Raw genomic sequence first — 20,429 nt, 5'->3', positions numbered from 1 at the left:
CTCCTGACAGGCCCACCACTGAAGGTCTCGAGCCACCCTGTCGGGAACCTGAAGAAGATCTGTCATTCTTCCTGAGAATTGTGACCACTGAGTCCTCAGTGCCCACTGGAGGGATCTCATTCTCAGGCGAGCCTCTGGCACTAGGAAAATGCAGGATGCCATGAGGCCTAGCAACCCAAAAAGTCGAAGGCTGGGAGACGTTGGGCATTTTGGAACTTGGTAACCATCTGTAGAATATCTTGAGCCCTCACCTCTGGTGGCGAAGCTTTTCCCAGGGAAGTGTCCAGGATCGCTCCGATGAACTGGAGTCTCTGCGATGGTATCATTTGTGACTTCTTTAAATTGAGGGAGAAGCCCAGTCTGTGAAGGGAGTGGCAAACGTGATTTAGCTGGATCTGAGCTTGTTCCGAAGATACAGCCCTAATCAACCAATCGTCCAGGTAGGGGTAGACGTGAATCCCTTCCCTCCTTAGACTTGCAGCCACTACCGACATTAACTTGGTGAAGACCCTCGGGGCGGAGGTCAGCCCAAATGGCAGCACTCGAAATTGATAATGAGAGTTGTCAATTGCGAACCTCAGGTATTTCCTGTGCTTGAGATGGATAGGCACATGGAAATAAGCGTCCTGAAGGTCCAGAGATACCAACCAGTCCTGGAACTGAAGGGCCTGAAGGATCTGAGAAAGAGTTACCATCTTGAATTTGTCTTTCCTGAGGAATTTGTTCAACTCTCGCATGTCAGTCCTCCGTCTTTCTTTGGAATGAGAAAGTAAGGGGAGTACCAACCCTTGTTCCTCTCCGCTACAGGTACCGGTTCTATGGCACCTTTCTCTAGCAGGTCTAAAATTTCCTGCAAGAGGAGTGGATCTGGAGCTTTCTGAGAGCTGATCCCCGGTGGATGACTCTGAGGTATGCGTAGGAGAGGCAGGCAGTAACCTTGGGCAACTGTTTCCAATGCCCAAGCATCTGACGTGATAGCCTGCCATTCCGCCAGATGTTGAGTTAACCTGCCTCCTACAGGTGTCTTGTGAGGGAAGTCCTCAGAGTGGTTTTGGGGCGGCTGATGCAGATGCCGATGGTAAAGAGGCACCTGCTGTTGCTGCGGCTTTTGAATATCTACCCCGTCCACCTCGGGTAGTTCTTCTTTGTCCTCTTTGAGCCGGTCGTCCTCTACCTCTTCCGAATGCGGAGTAGAAGCGAAAGGACTTGCCCCTCGCAGAGGTTCCTGTGGGACGAAAGGTGTCTGACGGATTGCAGCGCCTAGGGATTTTGCTGCTGCCTTTGATGTTTGCAGTTTTTCTAAACTGTCATCCGCCTTTTTCCCAAACAAAGAAGAGCCATCGAATGGCATGTTCAAGAGCCTGGCTTGCACATCTGGGGCAAAACCAGACTTTCTCAACCAAGCGAATCTCCTGGTTGTTGTACTTGCCGCCATTGCTCTGCTGATACTGTCAGCCGAATCAATGCCCGTCTGGAGGGATTCGCACATGGCGTCTTTACCGTCCTGTATGATATTTAGTAACGCCTCCCTTTCTTCTCCCTCCGGGATGCAGTCAGCCGCTGTAGAAGCACACTCCCAAAGTGTATGGCTGAATATAGCAAGGGTGCAAGTAGCATTAACAGATTTTAACACCATGCTACATGCCGAAAAAACTTTCTTTGCCATAGCATCATATTTCTTATCGTCCCTGTCCTGTGGGACTGTAGGGAAAGCAGTCTTGACATCAGAAGATGCTGCCTGTACCACCAGACTTTCTGGGGATGGGTGTTTTGACAAAAACTCCGGGTCTGCAGAAGATACCCTGTATTTAGTAGACAGTTTTTTATTTACTGCCGGGATGACATCTGGGGTTTCCCAGTTCGTCATGATTTTCCTCTGAAGAGCTTTATGAAAGGGCACTACAAGATCCTCCTGTGGACCTTTATCAAGAATATCCGTGAGGTCATCTTGTTGGAAAGCCTGTGAAGGTGTTGACCACCCCATTAATTCTGTGATCCTGGCCATTAAGGCTCTATAGGGGGTTTCAGCATGCTCCCCTGGGTCTGGCCTAGCAAACTCCACCTCAGGGTAAGTGTCTAACCCACTTGCCTCATTTAAGGAATCATGGAGATCCTTTAACCTGCGTTCTTCTGAGGATAACTCCTCTTGAACTGGGGTTGCAGGTCCCTGCAACCCAAATGTGTCTTCCTGTTCAGATAGTTCTCCCTCTTCCATAATTGAGGACATAGTTCTCAATTGTTCTGAACTCACAAAGGGTGTGAAATCCATCTCCAAGGCAGAGGGTGCCAAACTTGCTGTAATTGGCCTCGAAAACGTCGATGTCGTCGACGCCGACATCGAAGGCTTTGGGCGTGGCGTCGAAAACAAAGGCGGAGGCCTGGAGGATCTCGATAGAATTGGGATTCTGCTCGAGGAAGTCGACAATCTCGACGCCATCGTCACCGAGGACCTGGGGATAGCCACTGAGTGCGTCGCAACCGTGACTTTCCTTGGCGTCGACGCCGGTGTCGAAGATGGCGTCGAGTCGACAGACCCGTGTGTCGAAGGTCCCTTCGACAACGGCGTCGAAGACACCGACCTCGGCGTTGACGGAACCTTCGTCGACGGCGTCGACGGAACCTTCGAAGAAGGTTTCGAGGTCATAGCTTTACTCGAGGGTTCGTGACGCGCTCGAGAAGCTTCCTTCGCCGGGTACTGCGACTCGCAGCGTTTTTGACCTTCGGGTCTTTCGACCAGAGCATCGCTCTCGGCAGTCTTCGAGGGGGTCGAGGCCGCTTTCTCGAAGACGCTCATCATATTTTTGCGGAATTCCTCCCATTCAGCACGGGAACTATGTTTCGTGGGGCAAGGGATTCTCTTAGGAGAAACAGAGGAAGAAGAGGACGAAGAAGGGGATCTTCGACGTCTCCTCTTTGAGTGCTTCGATCTCGAGGAGTGATGGGACCCACTCCGAGACCTGGAGCGCGAATGGTGACGAGGAGACGAATGTCTCGACTTCGTCGAGGAAGAAGAAGCTTTTGAAGTCTTACCTTTCTCCAGCTTCCCCCTACGCTCCTTCAGGGCCTTAGCTGTCATGGACATACAGTCCTCGCACTCCGAACAATGGTGTTCAGCTCCCAAACACCACAGACAAACTCTGTGAGGGTCAGTCAGCAACATCTTTTTCCCACAGTCTCTGCATTTTTTGAAGCCGGACTGAGGGGTTGTCGGTTCCGACGAGGAAGCCATCGAGTATAGATCGAATATCTCGAGGTAAATAGGATAAATTCTCTACGAAACTGAGCAACGATATTCCGAGGCACTTAGTAAGCGCGGAAAAACGGAACTGAGCAACGGACGCTACGCGCAGCCTTTATATGCAGGATGACGTTGACGTCGATACGGCGGCTGTCGAGGGACATCGACTCGGCAGACGTCGACGCGCAGCGCCCTCTAGAGAAACATTTTCCGAGGCCAGCAAAGCTGGAAGGGGATATATCTAAGATAAGGAATACGTCGGAGGACACAATCCCTTCAAAATACCATTACGAGAATTGACACATGAGGAATTGTTCACTGACGGGGAGATCATATTAGAAATGTGCATCCCAAGTGACATTATGGTACAGTTCAGAAGGGTACCGAGCCCTCTCATGGCCGTTGCCAGCGCACCACCACCTTTCTGTGACACAGACTTGCAACAAGTACCACCGCACCTATGGACCACCAGTCTCCATGTCGTGGGATTGTTAAGAGAAGTGACTCCAATAAAGATCAAACTTAAACCAGGAGCTGTCTTGCCCAGGGTAAGATAGTATCTCTTGTCTAGGTAAGCTGAGGTAGGAATTAAAGAAACAATATATGCACTATTACCGCACAGCATCATTGTCCTCTCAAATTCCCCATGCAATACTGCAGTGTACCACATTAGAAAAGCAAAAGGAGGGTTGAGGCGTAGGATCCAGGACCTTCGCCCACTCAATGATATTGTCCAAAAGGAGTTTCCTCTTGTCCCAAATCCGGCATTCTATTTTGTGCAGCATTCCGAAACAGACCACCCACTTCACAGTGGTGGATTTGAAGAATGCATTTTTCTCAGTGCCCCTTGATCCTGAGTCACAGTATCTCACTGCCTTCACACTGGGAGGGAGGAGTTTTGAACATCAGAGTTTGCTCCAAGGGTACTGTGAGAGCCCAAGCATTTTCAACAGGATATTGCACGAAGATCTCGGCAACATTCAGGTTCAGAGCACCGTCATTCAATATGTAGACGACCTTTTAGTGTGCAGTGAGAGGGAAGAAAATTGTCAAAAGGATTCCATTGCCCTGCTCCAATTGCTTGCCCAAAAGGGTTACAAAGTAGACAAAGAGAACTTGCAGTACTGTCTGACTGAGGCCCTGTACTTGGGCAAATTAATTTCAGAAGATGGCAAAAGAATAATACCGATCGGGCGGCAACAGTGCGTGCCTCAACCAGACCACACTGTCAAAGACATTTCTCAGCATTTGCAATTACTGTAGTGTATGGATACTAGACTATGCAGCATACACAAGGCCCCTGTTATAAGGTCTAAAAGAAGCACCAACAACAAAATGCATACAACGTGGACCACTGAAATGCACACAGCCTTTGACAACCTAAAGGAACTAATTAGTACAGCCCCATTCCTAGCCACACTGGACTATGAGAGGGAATTTTACCTGTTTTCACACTCAAATGGGACCCTAATGACAGTTGTATTGACACAAAAAACATCCTTGTGTCACAAGCCACTGGCATATTACAGTGGCACACTTGATTCAGTAATGCAGGGTCACTTTGCTTGCTAACAGGCCCTTGCAGCAGCTGCCTTTGTGATTGAAAAGAGCTCAACAAATGTCATGGGATGCTCCACCACCCTTTACGTGGAGCACTCACTATTCACCATACTAGAAAGATCAAAATCCACACTCACCACTCAAAGGGCGTTAGTTTATGAAATCATCCTGTCAAGCCCCAATATTCATGTTGTGCATTGCAAAACAGTAAACCCAGACATGTTCCTCACACAGCCATGCACTGTAAAAGATATGCAAGAATATGATTGTGCCACCTATGAGGGACAAGGGGTTGACATTCCTAAAGCATGGGAGAATGCACTACAAGAAGGAGAGGTATACTTCGTAGATGGATCAGCATCCATATGCCAAGAAACAGGGGAAAAATATTTCGGGGCAGCGGTAGTAAGGGTCGAAGATGGAGAATATGAAGTACTGATTCAGAAATGTTTGCTCATGCATTATTCCACCCAAGCCGCAGAGCTAGTGGCACTGATCGAAGCACTCCATGCTGCAAAAGGTTGCCCAGTAATAATATATTTGGATTCAGCATACGTGACTACTACGGTCCATGCTGGATTGGCACAATGGAGACGAAGGGGGTTCAGAAGAGCTGACATATCCCTGGTGCAACATGCAGAGCCCCTAAATTAATTGATCGAAGCACTTGCAGAACCCTCAGTAGTGGCCCTGGTAAAGTGCCAAGCACATACACATAAAAATGACGAAATTTCACTGGGAAATGTGGCTGCTGACGCAGCTGACAAAGAAGCAGCATATCTGCCCAAACCAATGAACGCAGAATTTATATTAGTGAGCAAACAGGAAGAACCCAAAGCAGACAGGTACAACTCACTACCGATTGCCAAAAACATCGAATTACAAAAGAGCTCCCCGCCGACAGAACACGAGTTATGGGCCAAACGAGGGTGCACACAATCGCGCACTGATCTACTTTGGAGGCAGGACATGCCAGAGAAAGTAGTGATGCCTATAGAGTTATTGCGCATGGCATTTGAACAATTGCACTTCCCAGCACATACTTCAAAACATCACATAGCAGCCGATCTGCAGGAAGATTGGTTTATTCACAATTTGTAGGAGTACCTCAACAAATTGGTAATAGAATGTACAACATGGCAAGTATTATATTCAGGAATCACTCTCAGAACATTCAGGGGACATTGCCTCGCCCATTGGGTCAGTTCTGTGAATTGCATATTGATTATGCAGACATGGGAAAGAGATGTAATGGAGCAAGATATTTGAATGTGGTGGTCTGTCCCTTTTCACGTTGGGTGGAAGCAGGGCCCTGCACCCATCAAGACACGAAGTGCGCAGCAAAGTTTCTTGTCAGGCAAGTATTCCCACGATGGGGAAAATGCAATGTTGTACAATCAGACAATGGAACCCATTTCGTCAAGGAAGTAACTTCCCTACTAGGGATAAAACATAAATTATGCTCAATTAATCACCTGCAAACAAACGGTATTGTAGAAAAAATAAAGGGCCTCCTTAAGAGCAGATTGTCAAAAGTATGTCACTCTCTAAAAAAAAAATTGGGTGTACTGTTAACCACTGGCCCTTTTTTCGCTGCGTACTCAGCCTAGCAAAGAGCACCACCTCTCCCCTCCACGAAACAGTAACTGGCTGACGCATGCAAACGCCAGTGTCGCCAGTAAGGAGAATGTACTGGATCCACCCATCAGACGTCAGGAAGGCCCACAACAGTGTAGCGCCACATGCTAATAGCCATGAAAGAAATACTGCGGTTCCTTGAAAATGATCACTGAACAGAGAAAAAATAAGGACAAATGTGTGAATATAAAGAAGTGGAAAACATATCATTTTAACAGCAGAAATGTGATTATAAGTGAAAGAAAAACCTCTCTCTCAAACTATCTCTCCCCTTCCCCCTTCTTTTCCTTTCATGCATTCTCTAGCGTCTATAAGTTAGTATTTTTCTCCTTCGAATATATATATATGTCCCTGTCTATAATATTCTTTTCCTTTCCACCCTTATATCGATCCAATCTATAACTTGATAAATTCCTGCCCCATTTTTAAATCTTTTCTATGGGTGCGATGACGATGGAGCTCAAACCACTCAATGTAAATGTACAGTTAGATAGCAGTAGGAATAAAATAGGTGGCACTAGTGCGTATAGCTATAATTGCGGCCTCCATTTCGTGGCCATATTCTTTACAGTAACGATGCTCATTTTAGGAATTTACTGCGGTGGAAGGGGGAGGGTGAATTGGGAAGGAGGCGGCAATGCATCTGTAAATTTGACGAGTATGTACAAAAACTTTACTAAAGCGACCCATGGGATTGCCTCATTTGCCTCAGAAAATGTATTGATGGTAAACAACAAAACTAGCACACCTCATGCACTGAACGTTACGCTGCTGCCCCCACCAGGTTGCTACCATTCTCCACCCTGTTTACAAATCAACAACTGTACAACCTAGTGTATCACCTACCTCAAAGCCGAGAGAAATGTTTACCCTAATGTATAATTGCAGGTCTAACATGACAACAAATGCCCCCTCCACTAGGGGTTACTACGTAGGAGATGTATATATGAACGTGACTACCAGACCACATACACGCCCCATGTATAAAATGTGATCCCTAAGATCAACCGATGCTAACGCCACATGTAACAACTCAATCTAGTATTTGTAAGAGCACATTTCTTTATTTGTTACCTGGTAATGTGTGTACAATGTTATGTGACAGGGAAAAATGGTGTAAACAGCTGGATGAAAGCAAACAATCCATATTGTGTAATAAGAGAGGGAAAAGGGACATACACCAATACAGGTATGATGCCTATCATAGGTTGAGACTAGATAAAATGTAAGCCCTTCGCCATCCAGGGCAGTCCAATAGTTGGTACTCAGATATGAGCGCCACAGAAAGGCAAACAACAAATGGAAGTTGCTATGTGCGTTAATTGATACCCCATGCCTCAGGGGCGCCCAAGGTGTTAGTGCCTCAAGAAGTTCCCCTATTAGAAGAGCAGTGTCTCATCCATCTCGCACTATGCAGGATAAGGAGCACCTTCCAGGCACACACAGTAAAGCTAACACTCTTGCTGCTAGATGTGAAAACCTGAAAAAAGGTACTATAGGCCTGAGGTGCTTCAAGGAACCCTTCCTGACAATAGGGGGCACCAGCTTTGCGGAAGGAAAATGGCAGGACTCTACATTTATGTGCAAGGCTGAAGGTCTGCGCGGCCTCTCGGATGAAAAACTGGACTTTGTAGAAAAACAATGTGCACATATATGGAGTGAACATGTCACAAAACTAACGTGCATTTCAGCTCTCGAAAAGCCAATCAAGGTGCAAGTAGAAACTTATGGACTTTGCTTCTCTAGTGAAGGGAGAACCTAAGTAGGGTCAAATACACGCTGCAACAGAACAATCATCCTCCCTGATCTTCGAAAAGGCACAGCTGCACTGATAGACTATTATTGGGTGTGCAGCAAACAGGCATACTTGCAACTCCCACCATCCTGAAGGGGCTATTGTGCGCTTGAGACACTGCACTCCGCACTGCTCAATATACGGGAAGAACACAAAGGGGGGTTGGTACTTCCAGATGGACAATTAGCACCACAGCCAACAAAGACAGTATTCACTGAACAATCCCCACATCTTCTGCATACTGCCTGAGCCTGAGCGACACGATCGTCTATTCCAGAAAAGCGCTCCAACTATAAATCACAAGATTCCTCCAAACGCCCTGCACAAATACCCAATGAATACAAGCTCTTCAACTCCTCCAAGACATTTTTTGCATCGCTCGTGCCCAGCATCCAGACGAGAGCAAATGCCAAATGGCTCCAGATTGTCTGTTTGGAACTAGTCCAGCTGGCAAATGACACTGAGGAAGGATTCAACGTCATCAAGGTTGAACTAAGAGCACTATGACCGATGATGATGCAAAACCGCTATGTTCTCAACCTCCTCACAGCAATGGAGGGCGGGGCTTGCCGAAAAATCAGGAGTTCATGTTGCACATTCGTACCTTCTTCAGACGCTGATAACAGGACACTCACATGTAATTGCAGCAGTACACGAGCTTGGAGTGAGAATGAAGAAGGGAGGTGTGCAAGAAAATGACTGTTTCACCATGGCATTTGACTGGGTGCCATTGTGGCTTGCAACTGCAATGAAAATGCTGATCCCCATAATTGTGTGCCTCCTGCTGATCTTCTGTGTGTGCCAGTTGGGGCTACGATGCTGCACTGAGGCAGTTCCCCATGGTGTGAGAATGATGATCACTATTGGTACCAAACACAGAGAAAATAAAATACTCTGAGACACAAAAGAAGTGCAATTGCAAACTGGGGAGAATGACAAGCCCAAGTATTGCATGGTGGCAATATATCACACAGGGGATGAGGTAGGAAATTATTATCACACCATCATCAAACAGCCCCAAAATCTAGAATATTATAAAGAGGTGTGGGTGGACTTGGATGGGGATGTATTTACATGACTTGCACTCCTGAGGAATATGCTTGTGGGAGAGTTTGAGAAGTGTGTGTATCGCATGGATGCCCATAAAAGGTACTTCGGCCTGGGACGAAGCAGTGAAAATGGCAGAGGAACAGAGAAATACTGGGGGGCAGTATTTGTTACTTTAGGAGTAACAAAATGGGGGAATGTTGGGAAGGAGATGGACCTATCCCACCCTCTCGCCTTTCCCACGCTACAAAGATGACGCGTAGGCCAAGGGGAGAGAGATGCCCACCAACACGGCATGATTACTGTCGGAAATAACAGAGATATAGCCTAATAATGCAGTTTCGCCTTAGCAATGGACGCCATTTTGTGCTACCACAGGCACCATCTTTTTACTAGGCCCATAAATCATCTCTCTGTAAACGCAGCTCTCCCTTTTCCCCAGCGCCTCGCACAGACCGCCCAGAGCCCTACCACCCTCTGTCAGCTCTGCGCGAGCCTTCTTCACAGGGAAGTCCAGCTGTTCATTGTTCCAATTGTTTAGTATTATTTCCACTGACTGTGTTCTCTGCCGATCGTGAAACCAGAGCAGGCCCAGGCCTAAATGCCCATCCATCTCCACTAACCTGCCAATGTCCCCTCGACCCCCACCCCACCAGGCCATGGTAATCTGGTCCCCAGCCCTCTATCCTCTTTCATTTAGATACACATTTAACCTCCGACCCCCTCACTCCGGCCAGTCCAGAACCCCCCTAAGGTAGACTTAATCCTGTGCCACAGTATATTCACCCCGAAACCAACACATGTGTACATATATCATGAACCATCAGGTAGATCAAACCCACAGGGGGAGACACCAGGGAGTGGGGCCTGGGAATCGATGAAACCCTAAATGCAAAAGGTCGGAATGCCAGTATATTAGCCTGTGTTCTCTAAGTACCCCTATTCATGCAAGCTCATGTTATTATCAGTTCCTGTTGTTTAGTTTAGTTAGTTAGATATGTTGCGTATTTGTCCTGACCTTCACCGCGGAGATGAACCCAGCTGACCCACGTGCCATCTGACCGACTGGAGAGCAGCAGCCAATTACAACATGGTATCCCCTATGGAACGGGCTGTGCCATATGGGTTCCACCAATGAACAATGTTATTTTGTACCTTGTACCGTGATATTATGCATAGCTAAATGTTCTCTCAAAAGGTGCTGCCCGTGTATTGTTTGGCAGAGCGCTCTTGGGCAGCAGAGTTCTTTGCTTGCATACTTTATTTTATATAAAATGTGTTGATCCTTGCAACGCCTCTCTGGTATCATTCCCTTATGGGGTGTCTTGGTTTACTCTTCATTGCATGAGAACACGAGTACATAAGGGTGGGTGCTTTCAATAGGCGAGGGAAAGTTAGATCTCTAGGGAGTTAGGCAGCCATCGTCTTAGGGCAAACACCTAAAGTGGTAAGAGAAGAAAGACAGCTAGGGGCTACCTACCGATCGTAGAATTACTAACAGCCTGCTCGGGACATCTGAGCTAGGGAGGTGGAAATCAAGCCCAGGGAAGTCGATAGAGGAAAGGACCAGCCCCATTAGGCAAAGAACCTTGTAAATCAACCATTCTGACCATCAAAAGTCTTTAATAAACACCCTTGAATTTTACTCTAGGAGCCAGCGTGGTTATTTGTGGGGGGCCACCCCGTCTCATCCCGTTTTCCAGAAGAATACGGAGCAGGTAGAAAAAAGGAACAGAGGTCATGGTGGCTACATAAATACTGGCTCTGACATCCTGTCCAGCATGGGGCGCCCATCGTATGGAGCAGACGTGGAGCTACGCTGTACCTCCTGGAGGTGAAACGAATTCTTAAGACAGCTGGTGTTGGAGATAGAATTTCAAAGATGAGTAATCTGTGGGAGGAAGAAATCCAATAAAAGCGTCATATACTGATAATGTTTGCAAAAGTCACAAGTCCTTAACAATGACTCTAGAATGATATTGATGAAGATGAGCCACCAATCGCCTAAAATTTCCCAGTAACAATAAAGCACATATCTAAAACTAGGGTTAACCTGATCACTGGAAACAGTCATACACAATAGTGCCTTCGCTAATGGTCAGGATTGTTTATATGCTAAATCAAAAAGGGGTGTTTGTGTGTGTGGTGTGGTGTGTGTGTGTGTGTGTGTGTGTGTGTCTGTCTGTCAAATGGGGTGGTGGTGTGCGGTTGACGGAGAACGAGGTTATCGGGGAGCCCAAAGTATGAACAACAGGAGCCAAACTAAAGGTCAACAAGTTAAGTAGTTGATGAAACCACATAGATCTGCTACCAAGTTTTGTCAGTGAATATACCAGAGGAAAGAGAGTTAAGTTATGACCCAGGCTCAACCATTCCCTTTGTCAAGGCAGAAACGAAAAGCAATCTCCATCTGCCCCACTATTCCTTCTAGGCCTGGCCCAACATGCGACTTGCAAGCCAAATGTGGCCCTCCATCCGGATATGTGCCCCCCCAAGAGTGTTTACTTTTGTAATGAGATATATATGTCCCAGTTCAAGCAGTCGGCTGCATTTCATTACATAAGTAAACAGTTTGCCAGGGGACCATTGCGGTGTTCAGGCTCACAAGACAACAGTCTACATCTCAACATTATGGTCCCCCCCACCCTTTTCTTAGAGCCAAAAGCAGTTTGAGGCACCCGAGGGGTTCAGAGGGCATTTTGCTTGAAAGGCCAGGGTGTGGCTCTGCCACTCCCTGTAAGCAACACTCCAGGAGCTTGCTCCCACCTACCTTTCTGTGCCACCTGCACACCCTTGCTATCTTCCATTTTCTACTATGAGAGTTCTTCCACATGTGGTAGGTCTGCCACGGTTCATGCACAGCCTCCCTGGCTGCGCTGCTTTGCCCGGGTGGCATTCCTCCAGTGTTCGGCGTGGTTGGTCTGCTTTGCACAACCACCGCACGACTGCTCCTCCCTTCAACCGGCCCTCACTGCTATACAGAGGGAGACTGGGAGCGTTGTGCTTGACAGCACAATTTAAAGTGCCTTAATAAATGGGTGAAACTTTATTTCATACACCGGACTCCAAGGCCTCATGTGTCATTCGTTTTGGACTGACCCAAAAAAAGGAATAATTGCCATGCAAGTGCACATAAACCTACTTTTGCATCCGCATGAGTGCAGGTCTACCAACAAGTGCAGCAAAATAGGTTAATGCAACAAATTAAATTGGTAAATTAATGTAATGCGAAAAAACAATAATTTATTTGTATCATTTATTTATTTATATAGCGCTGTTCGCCCGCAGGCATCCGGGCACGACACAGAGACGCCACAACAATGAGAAGGCACTTACATGGGGATGGGACAGTTATGAGATTTATGTCAAAGGAACAAAGAAATGCTGTCTGGGAAGCTATCGGAATGTAGCACAATATTTCCGCAAATGGCAAGAAGCTTTTTGTTGCTTTTGTTGCCATACCACTAGTCACTGACTGCCATCTGACAAAAATGACTCATCTATCACTAGATCTATCAGTGTAGACAAGGACGGCATCTGTGGCTTTCAAATGAACGCATAATAGGAACATTTTTCTAAACTGTGGTAGTGTGCAATTGAATGTGTTCCCTTTCAAATACTATGTGCAAGAATGGGGCCTCAATGGGTCCCCCTGCAACTGCGCCAATATTGCCAGTCAGCATTCTAATAACACAGCAAGAATGGGGCTGAATTTAGAGCGAGTGTTCTTAAAGGATATCTGGTGTAGGGGAATAGGCCCAGTATGATGATCTAAGAACGGGTCGGGTCCCTGGTGTATAGTATCACTCTGACTGAATTTTCGGAGTCAGCAGCAGCCAGTCAAAGACGTTACTGAGGGTTGAATACATCAAACAAGAATCAGTGTGCAAGATTCAAGGTGTGGCAAAAAGTGACCATTTTAACCTTCTTTTAAAGTGGAGAACCTAATGGAAAAGAAAGCTAAAATATTCGCACTTAAATTTAAATAGCATATCTCCTTCCAATCCTACCCTTTCCAGTTTTTCAGGAACCAGTTCTTCCTTAGGACCACTGGTTTCTTCCTCCTCCTCGTCTCTCTTTTTCTTTTGATTTTTCTGAAGACGTTCTCGTTCTGCATGCTTTCGCTCCTCTTCAAGTTTAGCTTTCTTCTGCGCTCTTCTTTGCTTGCTAAGCATTTTTTTCAATTCTTTTGCCGAAAGGTTTTCTGGAAAACACACCATAATTCAATGTGAATTAACGAAACAGAATTTGACAGAGAACGTATAAGAAAACATACCAAGCATACAACAAGTGCACGATTTTTCATGGCCAATAACATGCATCTCATTCTCGATTTCCACTATAAAGAGATTGAATTATGAAAGATATCTTGATGGTTTCAAATGTAGTTATTAAGAGTATTTATAAGACTGTTTAAAGACAGTAGGATTCTTACACACAAGTGTAACTGTTCTCTTAAGAGCAAATCAACAATATTCCCAGTCTTTCAAATTAGTATTTCTTTACTTGTCGACATTTTGAATACTGTAGTGACTGAAGGACTTTAGGAGCGAACGGTATGACTTTAGATTATTGTGGTTCATCATTACTACTTAATTGACAACATAATCCAGACCTGAACAAAATAGGAGTAAAGTGGACACAAATATGTATAGGCCACTGAAGCTAGCAAAGCAGACTGGTCCAGTATTTACATTTACTTTAATGCCTCAGTAGGTTTTAAAAGCACCCAGGAACTGTGAGGAGCCAGGAATGAGACACAGACAGGGAGCTCATACTTTTGGCTATAAACATTTACTCAAAATAAAAGGGCGTTGGAAAATGCCCAGCCGTCCCTACTCTAAGAGGCATTTCCCTACCTAAACCAAACACTAAGGGTCTGTCCTGTGTCAAGATGACCAAAGCAACATGTCCTGTGTCCGAAATCCTATCCGAGCCCTCACACTCAATGTCTTTGGGCTAGAAAGTGCAAAAATGTTCCAGATTAAATAAAAAAATGTAACTCCACCACATAAATTCACAGTTCCAGGGGATCGCTCAATTCCCCAGGTTTCTCTTCACCAACACAATGAGTCAGTTGCACAACCAGAGTTCTTTTACAGCTCAAGAGGAAACTCCCTCCTTCTGGCGTCGCAGTTAATTCATCCATTCATTCATTCATTTTGTCATTTGTTTTAGAGCCTTTCACCATAATGATGGTCCCAACAAGGTTTTATTTCAATGCCCTCGGAGGGACCAGAGTCCAAAACGTTGGGAGGTGCTATTATGCATATGTGCATTTCAATCGTTAGTTTTTTTTTTAATTATTTTGATTGATTTTAATAACAAAAGCAACCAAAACAAGCCAAACAATAACAGCAGTCATAGGTGTAATAATATCTTAATGTATACATCATCTTCCATTACTCCCCCTTCCCTCAGAGCCTATTCCACTTCATCATTTTCCATCATATCCTCTAAGGGTGTACTCCCTCCTGCGCCTGTCGAGGACTCATCTCCTCCAGACTCGGTCTGGGCCGCCTTGTCAGTGTCTCCCCTAGGTCCTCTCCCGCTCTATTGACTGCTTCTCCCCACACCGCTGTTTCAGCATCCACCCACGTCTGGAGGTCACACCACCACACTTCCCCCTCAGTCTATTGTTGGCCTTCCAGCCCATGGCAATTCTGTGCTTGGCCAGTATGTAGGCCAAGTCCTTTAGTTTACTTACAGGTTTCATCCTGCGTGGCCTGGGAAACCCTCCCAACATGCATGCCCACAAGGATTCCACTTCCAATTTAATCCCTTTCTCAGTCAGGCAGTGTGTCACTTTCCTCCAGAATCTCAGTATTTCAGGACATGCCCAGAACATGTGTATCATGCCCGCATTCACCTCTTCACATTTAGGACATGTTTGTATCCTTGCATTCTTGAATCGTGCAATCCTCTGAGGGGTCATGTATGCCCTATGAGTAACATACAACTGAATCTGCTTCCTCTTCCCAATCCCGTCTCAATTGGAGTACTTCCTTACCCACCCTGGACAAGAGTAGTTCATAAATCCAGGAGGCTTTGTGGCCTCTGTCTGACACGTCGTAGATTGTTTCTATGGCTGCGTCGGGCTGACCCTCCAGCACTGTATCTGCCCATGTATCCTTTACCATCCACACCAATCTTGTGTAACTGATATATTGTCCCCGGTACAGGCCGGTGTTTTCTACTAGCGTGTCGAATTCCACTGCCGTCCCATCCTGCCATATATCCCCTAACGTTGCAATGCCATTCGGTTCCCAATGTTTCCGGATTGTCTTCCTCAGTTGCTCATCCACCCCAGACAGTGCCACTACCGGTATCTCTGCGGAACACGGGGCAGAGTTCTCCATAACCTGGCAAGCTCTCTGCCATATTCTCCCACCCAGTTCTAGCATTCCCGTGTGTCCCCTCTGTCGTGGCTTTGGCAACCAAATCCATTCTTTCAGGAAGAATGGGGTACATTCCGCCTTCACTAACCTGGACTCCGGTGTTGAGTCATCCGATAGCCACCTGGCCACATACTGCAATTGAAGAGCTAGGAAATAAATCTCGAAGTTTTGCAACTTAATGCCCGCCTTGTCATGTGTGTTTTGCAAATTTCCACAGTGCTATCCTATTTCTAGTATTGTGCCATATAAATCCCCTACACAGGCTTTGGAGCTTGACAAAGAATCGCATGGGTATCATGTAAGGTATGTTCCCAAAGAAGTGCAACAACCTAGGTAACACCACCATTTTTAACAATGCCACTCTCCCCATCACGGTCAAGTGGAGCTTGGCCCAGAACTTCATACAACGTTCAATAGTTGTCACTGACTTCTCTGTGTTATGTTTATATTCAACCTCGGTCGTGTGGTGCACATCAATCCCCAGGTATCTAAATGTCATGGTCTCCCAATGTATTTGGAGTACTGGCAGCTCCTTACTTGGTATCCCTTTATACCTACCCAGGGGAAATATACATGACTTCTTGGGGTTCACTGTTATTCCAGAAAACGCAACGTATCTATCCATCACTTCCAATATGTATTCTAGATTCTCCTCAGGGTATCTCAGGTATAACAGCAGATCATCAGCATAAATTGATATCAGGTGTAGCCCTCCCTTTGGAGGTATTCCCACTTCTCCAAAATGGTGCCTCAAATATATTGCCTGGGGCTCCAAGGCCAGAATAAACAGCATCAGGGACCACGGGCATCCCTGCTTTGTGCCCCAACCAAGTTGCCATTGGTCAGAAATGTTCGCCCCTGTCTTAACTCTAGCCAGTGGTGCGATGTATAGCAGCTGTACCCACCTCAAATACAGCGGCTCCATCCCATATCCTTTTAAGACCGCCATCAACCAAGGCCACTTAACAGAGTCGAAGGCCTTCAATTGTTGCGACCTCTTGTGAGTCCTGTTCTGTCTGTTCAATAATGTGATGGAGCCTCCTGAGGTTGTCAAATATGTTCCTATGCGGGACATACCCCGTCTGATCAGGATGTATGAATCTATTAATGACCGGTCTCAACCTGTTAGCCAACACTGCAGTAAGTATCTTGCTGTCTTGGCTAAGCATAGACATCGGTCTGTATGACCCGCAATCCATGCTTGGCTTGTCTGGCTTAAGGAGTGGGATTTATGACGCCTCCCTCAAGGATTCCGGCAATACCCCTTTTTCCAGCGCTTCATTTAGTATCGACAGCATCGGGGGGAGCAGTTCCACCCTGTACGTTTTATAAAACTCAATAGGGAGTCCGTCTGCCCCTGGGGCCTTACCGGTGGGTAAAAGCTTGATCACCGCTTCCAGTTCCTCTAAGGTAATTGGGACCTCCAGGTTCTCTCGTTCTGATGTATCTAGCTTGGGAGGCCTATGTCTTCCAATGTGTCAATCATATCTGTCTCCCCACCAGTGTCTGCATACAGTTGCCAGTAAAACTCTACAAATCTATCGTTCACCTCCCTTTGAGTATCGAGTGTCTGGGTGTTTCACAATTTTATAACCAGGCCAGCAGCCTGCCCGGTTTATCCCCCCTGCATGCTGCCTTTCTACATATTTTTTGTAGTTCAAGTTACACACCCTCCCCCAGTGATCCACGCAAGCTTGTTTTAGCCGTCTAATAGTCCCAACCTCCTCAGGGGAGTGCCCCTCCTTGTGCATAATTTCTTCCAATTTCTTCTCTGCTTCATGTAGTTCTCTGGTGATCTCGCCCTGCAGCCCTTTAGATTTAGATATTGCTGCTCCCCTCACTACCACCTTAAATGCCCCCCATAATGTTCCAGCTGACTCCACACTCCCAGTATTGTGTTCGAAAAATTCTACTATCTCTTTTTTTCAAGTCCTCTCTAAACCTTACATCTTTCAATGCCTCTGCTCTAAGTCTCCATGTTGGGATCCGTGCCCTGGGTGGAGAATATTGCCACTCAACGATCAGTGGCGAGTGATCCGATAGGACTCTTGCTTTATTTTCCTGGTGCATTAATTCTCCCTTCAGCTCCGATGTAGCGAACCTGTAATCTAGCCGAGTATTACAGGTTCTGTGGCGCCGCATAGTGGAAATATTGCCTGTCCTGTGGGTGGTGTATCCTCCATATGTCTACTAGATGAAAATTTCCCAATAGGGATCGCAGGGCCTTGGCTGCTGGGATGGGCCTCATTATCTTGCTGTCAGGATCTATCCGCACCAGGATCCAGCGTGCAATTGAAGCCTCCCCCAAATGACTGCCCCTCTCATGTATGGGCTGATATTGCCATATAAGGTCTTGAAATAGCCTAGTGTCCTGGTTCAGGGTATACATATTGATGATACTCAGCTCTCTATTTTCTACCAGGCCCCTTATCAGTACCATCCTCCCATCTGGATCTATAGTAGAATGTAACAGCTTAAAGGGGACATGTGGTGCAATCCACGTAATAACTCCTCTGGCATACGCTGAGTATGTTGTGCCTATGGTGGTGCCTCTCCATTTCCTCCCCACTATCTCCTGCTTCTCCTTCGTTAGGTGAGTTTCCTGTAATAGGGCATTACCTTACTTCTCTTCAAATAACTATTGAGCCCCCTGACATTCCAGGTAGCTATCTTCAGGTCTCCCATCTCATCCATATCCCCTCCCACCCTTTTCCTCCCTTGTCACCCATACCAGGTGCAATAGTGTGTAGGTGTAAGCTTGTTCCCTGACTGTTGTTATCCCGCCAAACGCCCCAACTTCCTTCCCGCCCCAAACCCGACCAGCCCCAATTCAAACTCAACTCCCGCCACCCTCCCCTCTTCCCTCCCCACCCTCAACTGATGCCCAGCTCCATCTCTGGATCTCAGGCTGCCCCGCATCCACCCCTTTCCTGGCCTCTGCCCGTACTCGGGACACAGCAAGGGGATATCACCCTACTGGTGATTCAACTAAACTAACTACTAGGGGTAAAATTGTGTTTCCATTGCATCTCCTGCATGAGTGCTTATGGTATGCAGCATGTTAGGCAGAAACCTGTGCAGTTCCCTCTGGGACCACTGCAAAAGATTTAGGACTACAGGTGTTTGGCAGTAAACCCACTTGGTAGCAGTCTGTACCACACAGATTCACTTGGTAGCTGTGGCTGAGCAGTCAGACTTCCCTCAAGAAGAGTTAGGCAGTATACAGAGTATTCACAATAGGTCAAGAGCACACAATAGAACAAGTAAACATTGACCAGGTCTTGGTGTAAAAGAGATATAATTATTTATTTAAAACCACATCTAGAAAAACACACAGGCACTAATAGTAAGCAATTCAAAAACACGGTCACTAAAAGATATACACTCCCTTAAAAGAATATTAGACAAGTCTTAAGTAAAGCCCCACTTATTTTCAGACAGCGGTGAGCGCTTAACGTAGATGGCACTCTAATAGTTCGTTTTAAAAAGGGAGAGAAAAGCAGAGAACAAGTTGAAACAGATCCCAAGACTTTTATCAGAACATAACAAGAGAGGAGGCAAAGTAAAACCGTGAAGTTAGAGTTCAAGAGGCTGGTTCCACTTTCAGAGGATCCAAACGAAATGTGTCCAAGGTCACACGGTTGCAGTGCACAAAAGTCTTGTAAAGGTTCAAAAAGGAGTTGGACCAACGAAAGGGACCAGCTAGAGGGTCAAGGCGGCCAGCCCAGTCCAGAAGGTTAAGGGGCTATTATTACCTTGTAGCAATCTTTAGAAAGGGAGGCCTGGCGGACATGGTACCTTAAAGTGGTGAGAACCCTCCAGCGGGGGCAGTTGTTCCTGGCAGCGGATGCAAGTCAGTGCTTCGTCCGGGGGAAGAGAGGATCTTGTTGTGGAGGAAAACAGGAGTCCGTTGCACTGCCAGGGAAGAAACCAGCCGCAGAGTTTCTCAGGTACAAGGAGCGGTCCAGTGAGTAGCCTCGAACAATGGGAAAATCCCATAGGAAAATATTTGCGGTCGAATATAAAAATTAGTTTCCACTGCCACCAGCCAAAACTCGATCAGGGGGGACGGAGACGTGCCCCCTCGACTAACAGACCCCAGGGCAATCGAATTGCCCCGACCAGTACGTCCACAATATGATGGTTTGTACTGGTTTCTGTTAATAATTTGGGACTAGTAGGGAGTTAGGCAGCCATCGTCTTACATGCCCTGGGAGACAGCAGTCAGTCCCAGGGTATGGAGTCTATGGCGGGGTGTCACTATGACACCCCTGTATTACTGCACGGAGGGTGCTGTGTAACACATAGGAAAAACACATGAGACCCTATGGAGTAAAGGAACCCATAGCCCATAAACACATTACCAGTCAAAGGAATACCATAAATCATGTCCAAGAGTGGGAGACAAAGAGTCTCACTCTTGGCAGGAGGAAAAAACAAACCCCAGAAATCCAGCAAAGCTGTTGGGGGACTCACTAGGTTAGGAAATTCAGCCTAAAGAGAGAATTCTCCCTAACACCGCATACGCTTGACACATGCCTGACGCTCCTCATCTGTATATTCTAGTCCAAAAAGTCTGCAGAAAAGTATGCTAAATGGTCCATATAACACTTTGCTCAATTGCCCAGAATGCCCATTCCAGTCTTAACCGCTACATAACATCTGTCCCAAAGTTAATGTTTACATGCCATACTTATCTCTCACAATATATACATGTCCAACAATATGGCTTTGGAGGAGACAGGGATGGGTA

The 20,429-nt window shown here is 46.4% G+C and overlaps 1 protein-coding gene across 3 annotated transcripts in view; it reads right to left on the bottom strand.

Moving 5' to 3' along the window:
• The window catches only part of NAA16 (N-alpha-acetyltransferase 16, NatA auxiliary subunit), a 2,654,788-nt gene that overhangs the window by 462,754 nt on the left and 2,171,605 nt on the right, over nt 1-20,429 (bottom strand). For all 3 annotated transcript variants that reach the window (XM_069640524.1, XM_069640525.1, XM_069640523.1), the window contains exon 15: nt 13,289-13,482. In XM_069640524.1, the coding sequence (XP_069496625.1) occupies nt 13,289-13,482 (194 nt within the window). The remainder of the gene's footprint in view (nt 1-13,288; nt 13,483-20,429) is intronic.

This window comes from Ambystoma mexicanum, chromosome 7q (genome assembly GCF_040938575.1).
Source record: "Ambystoma mexicanum isolate Mex_15411 chromosome 7q, UKY_AmexF1_1, whole genome shotgun sequence".
Taxonomy (NCBI): Eukaryota; Metazoa; Chordata; class Amphibia; order Caudata; family Ambystomatidae; genus Ambystoma; species Ambystoma mexicanum.
Note: the sequence above shows the minus strand (reverse complement) of the source record. Positions and strands in the feature narration are given on the sequence as shown.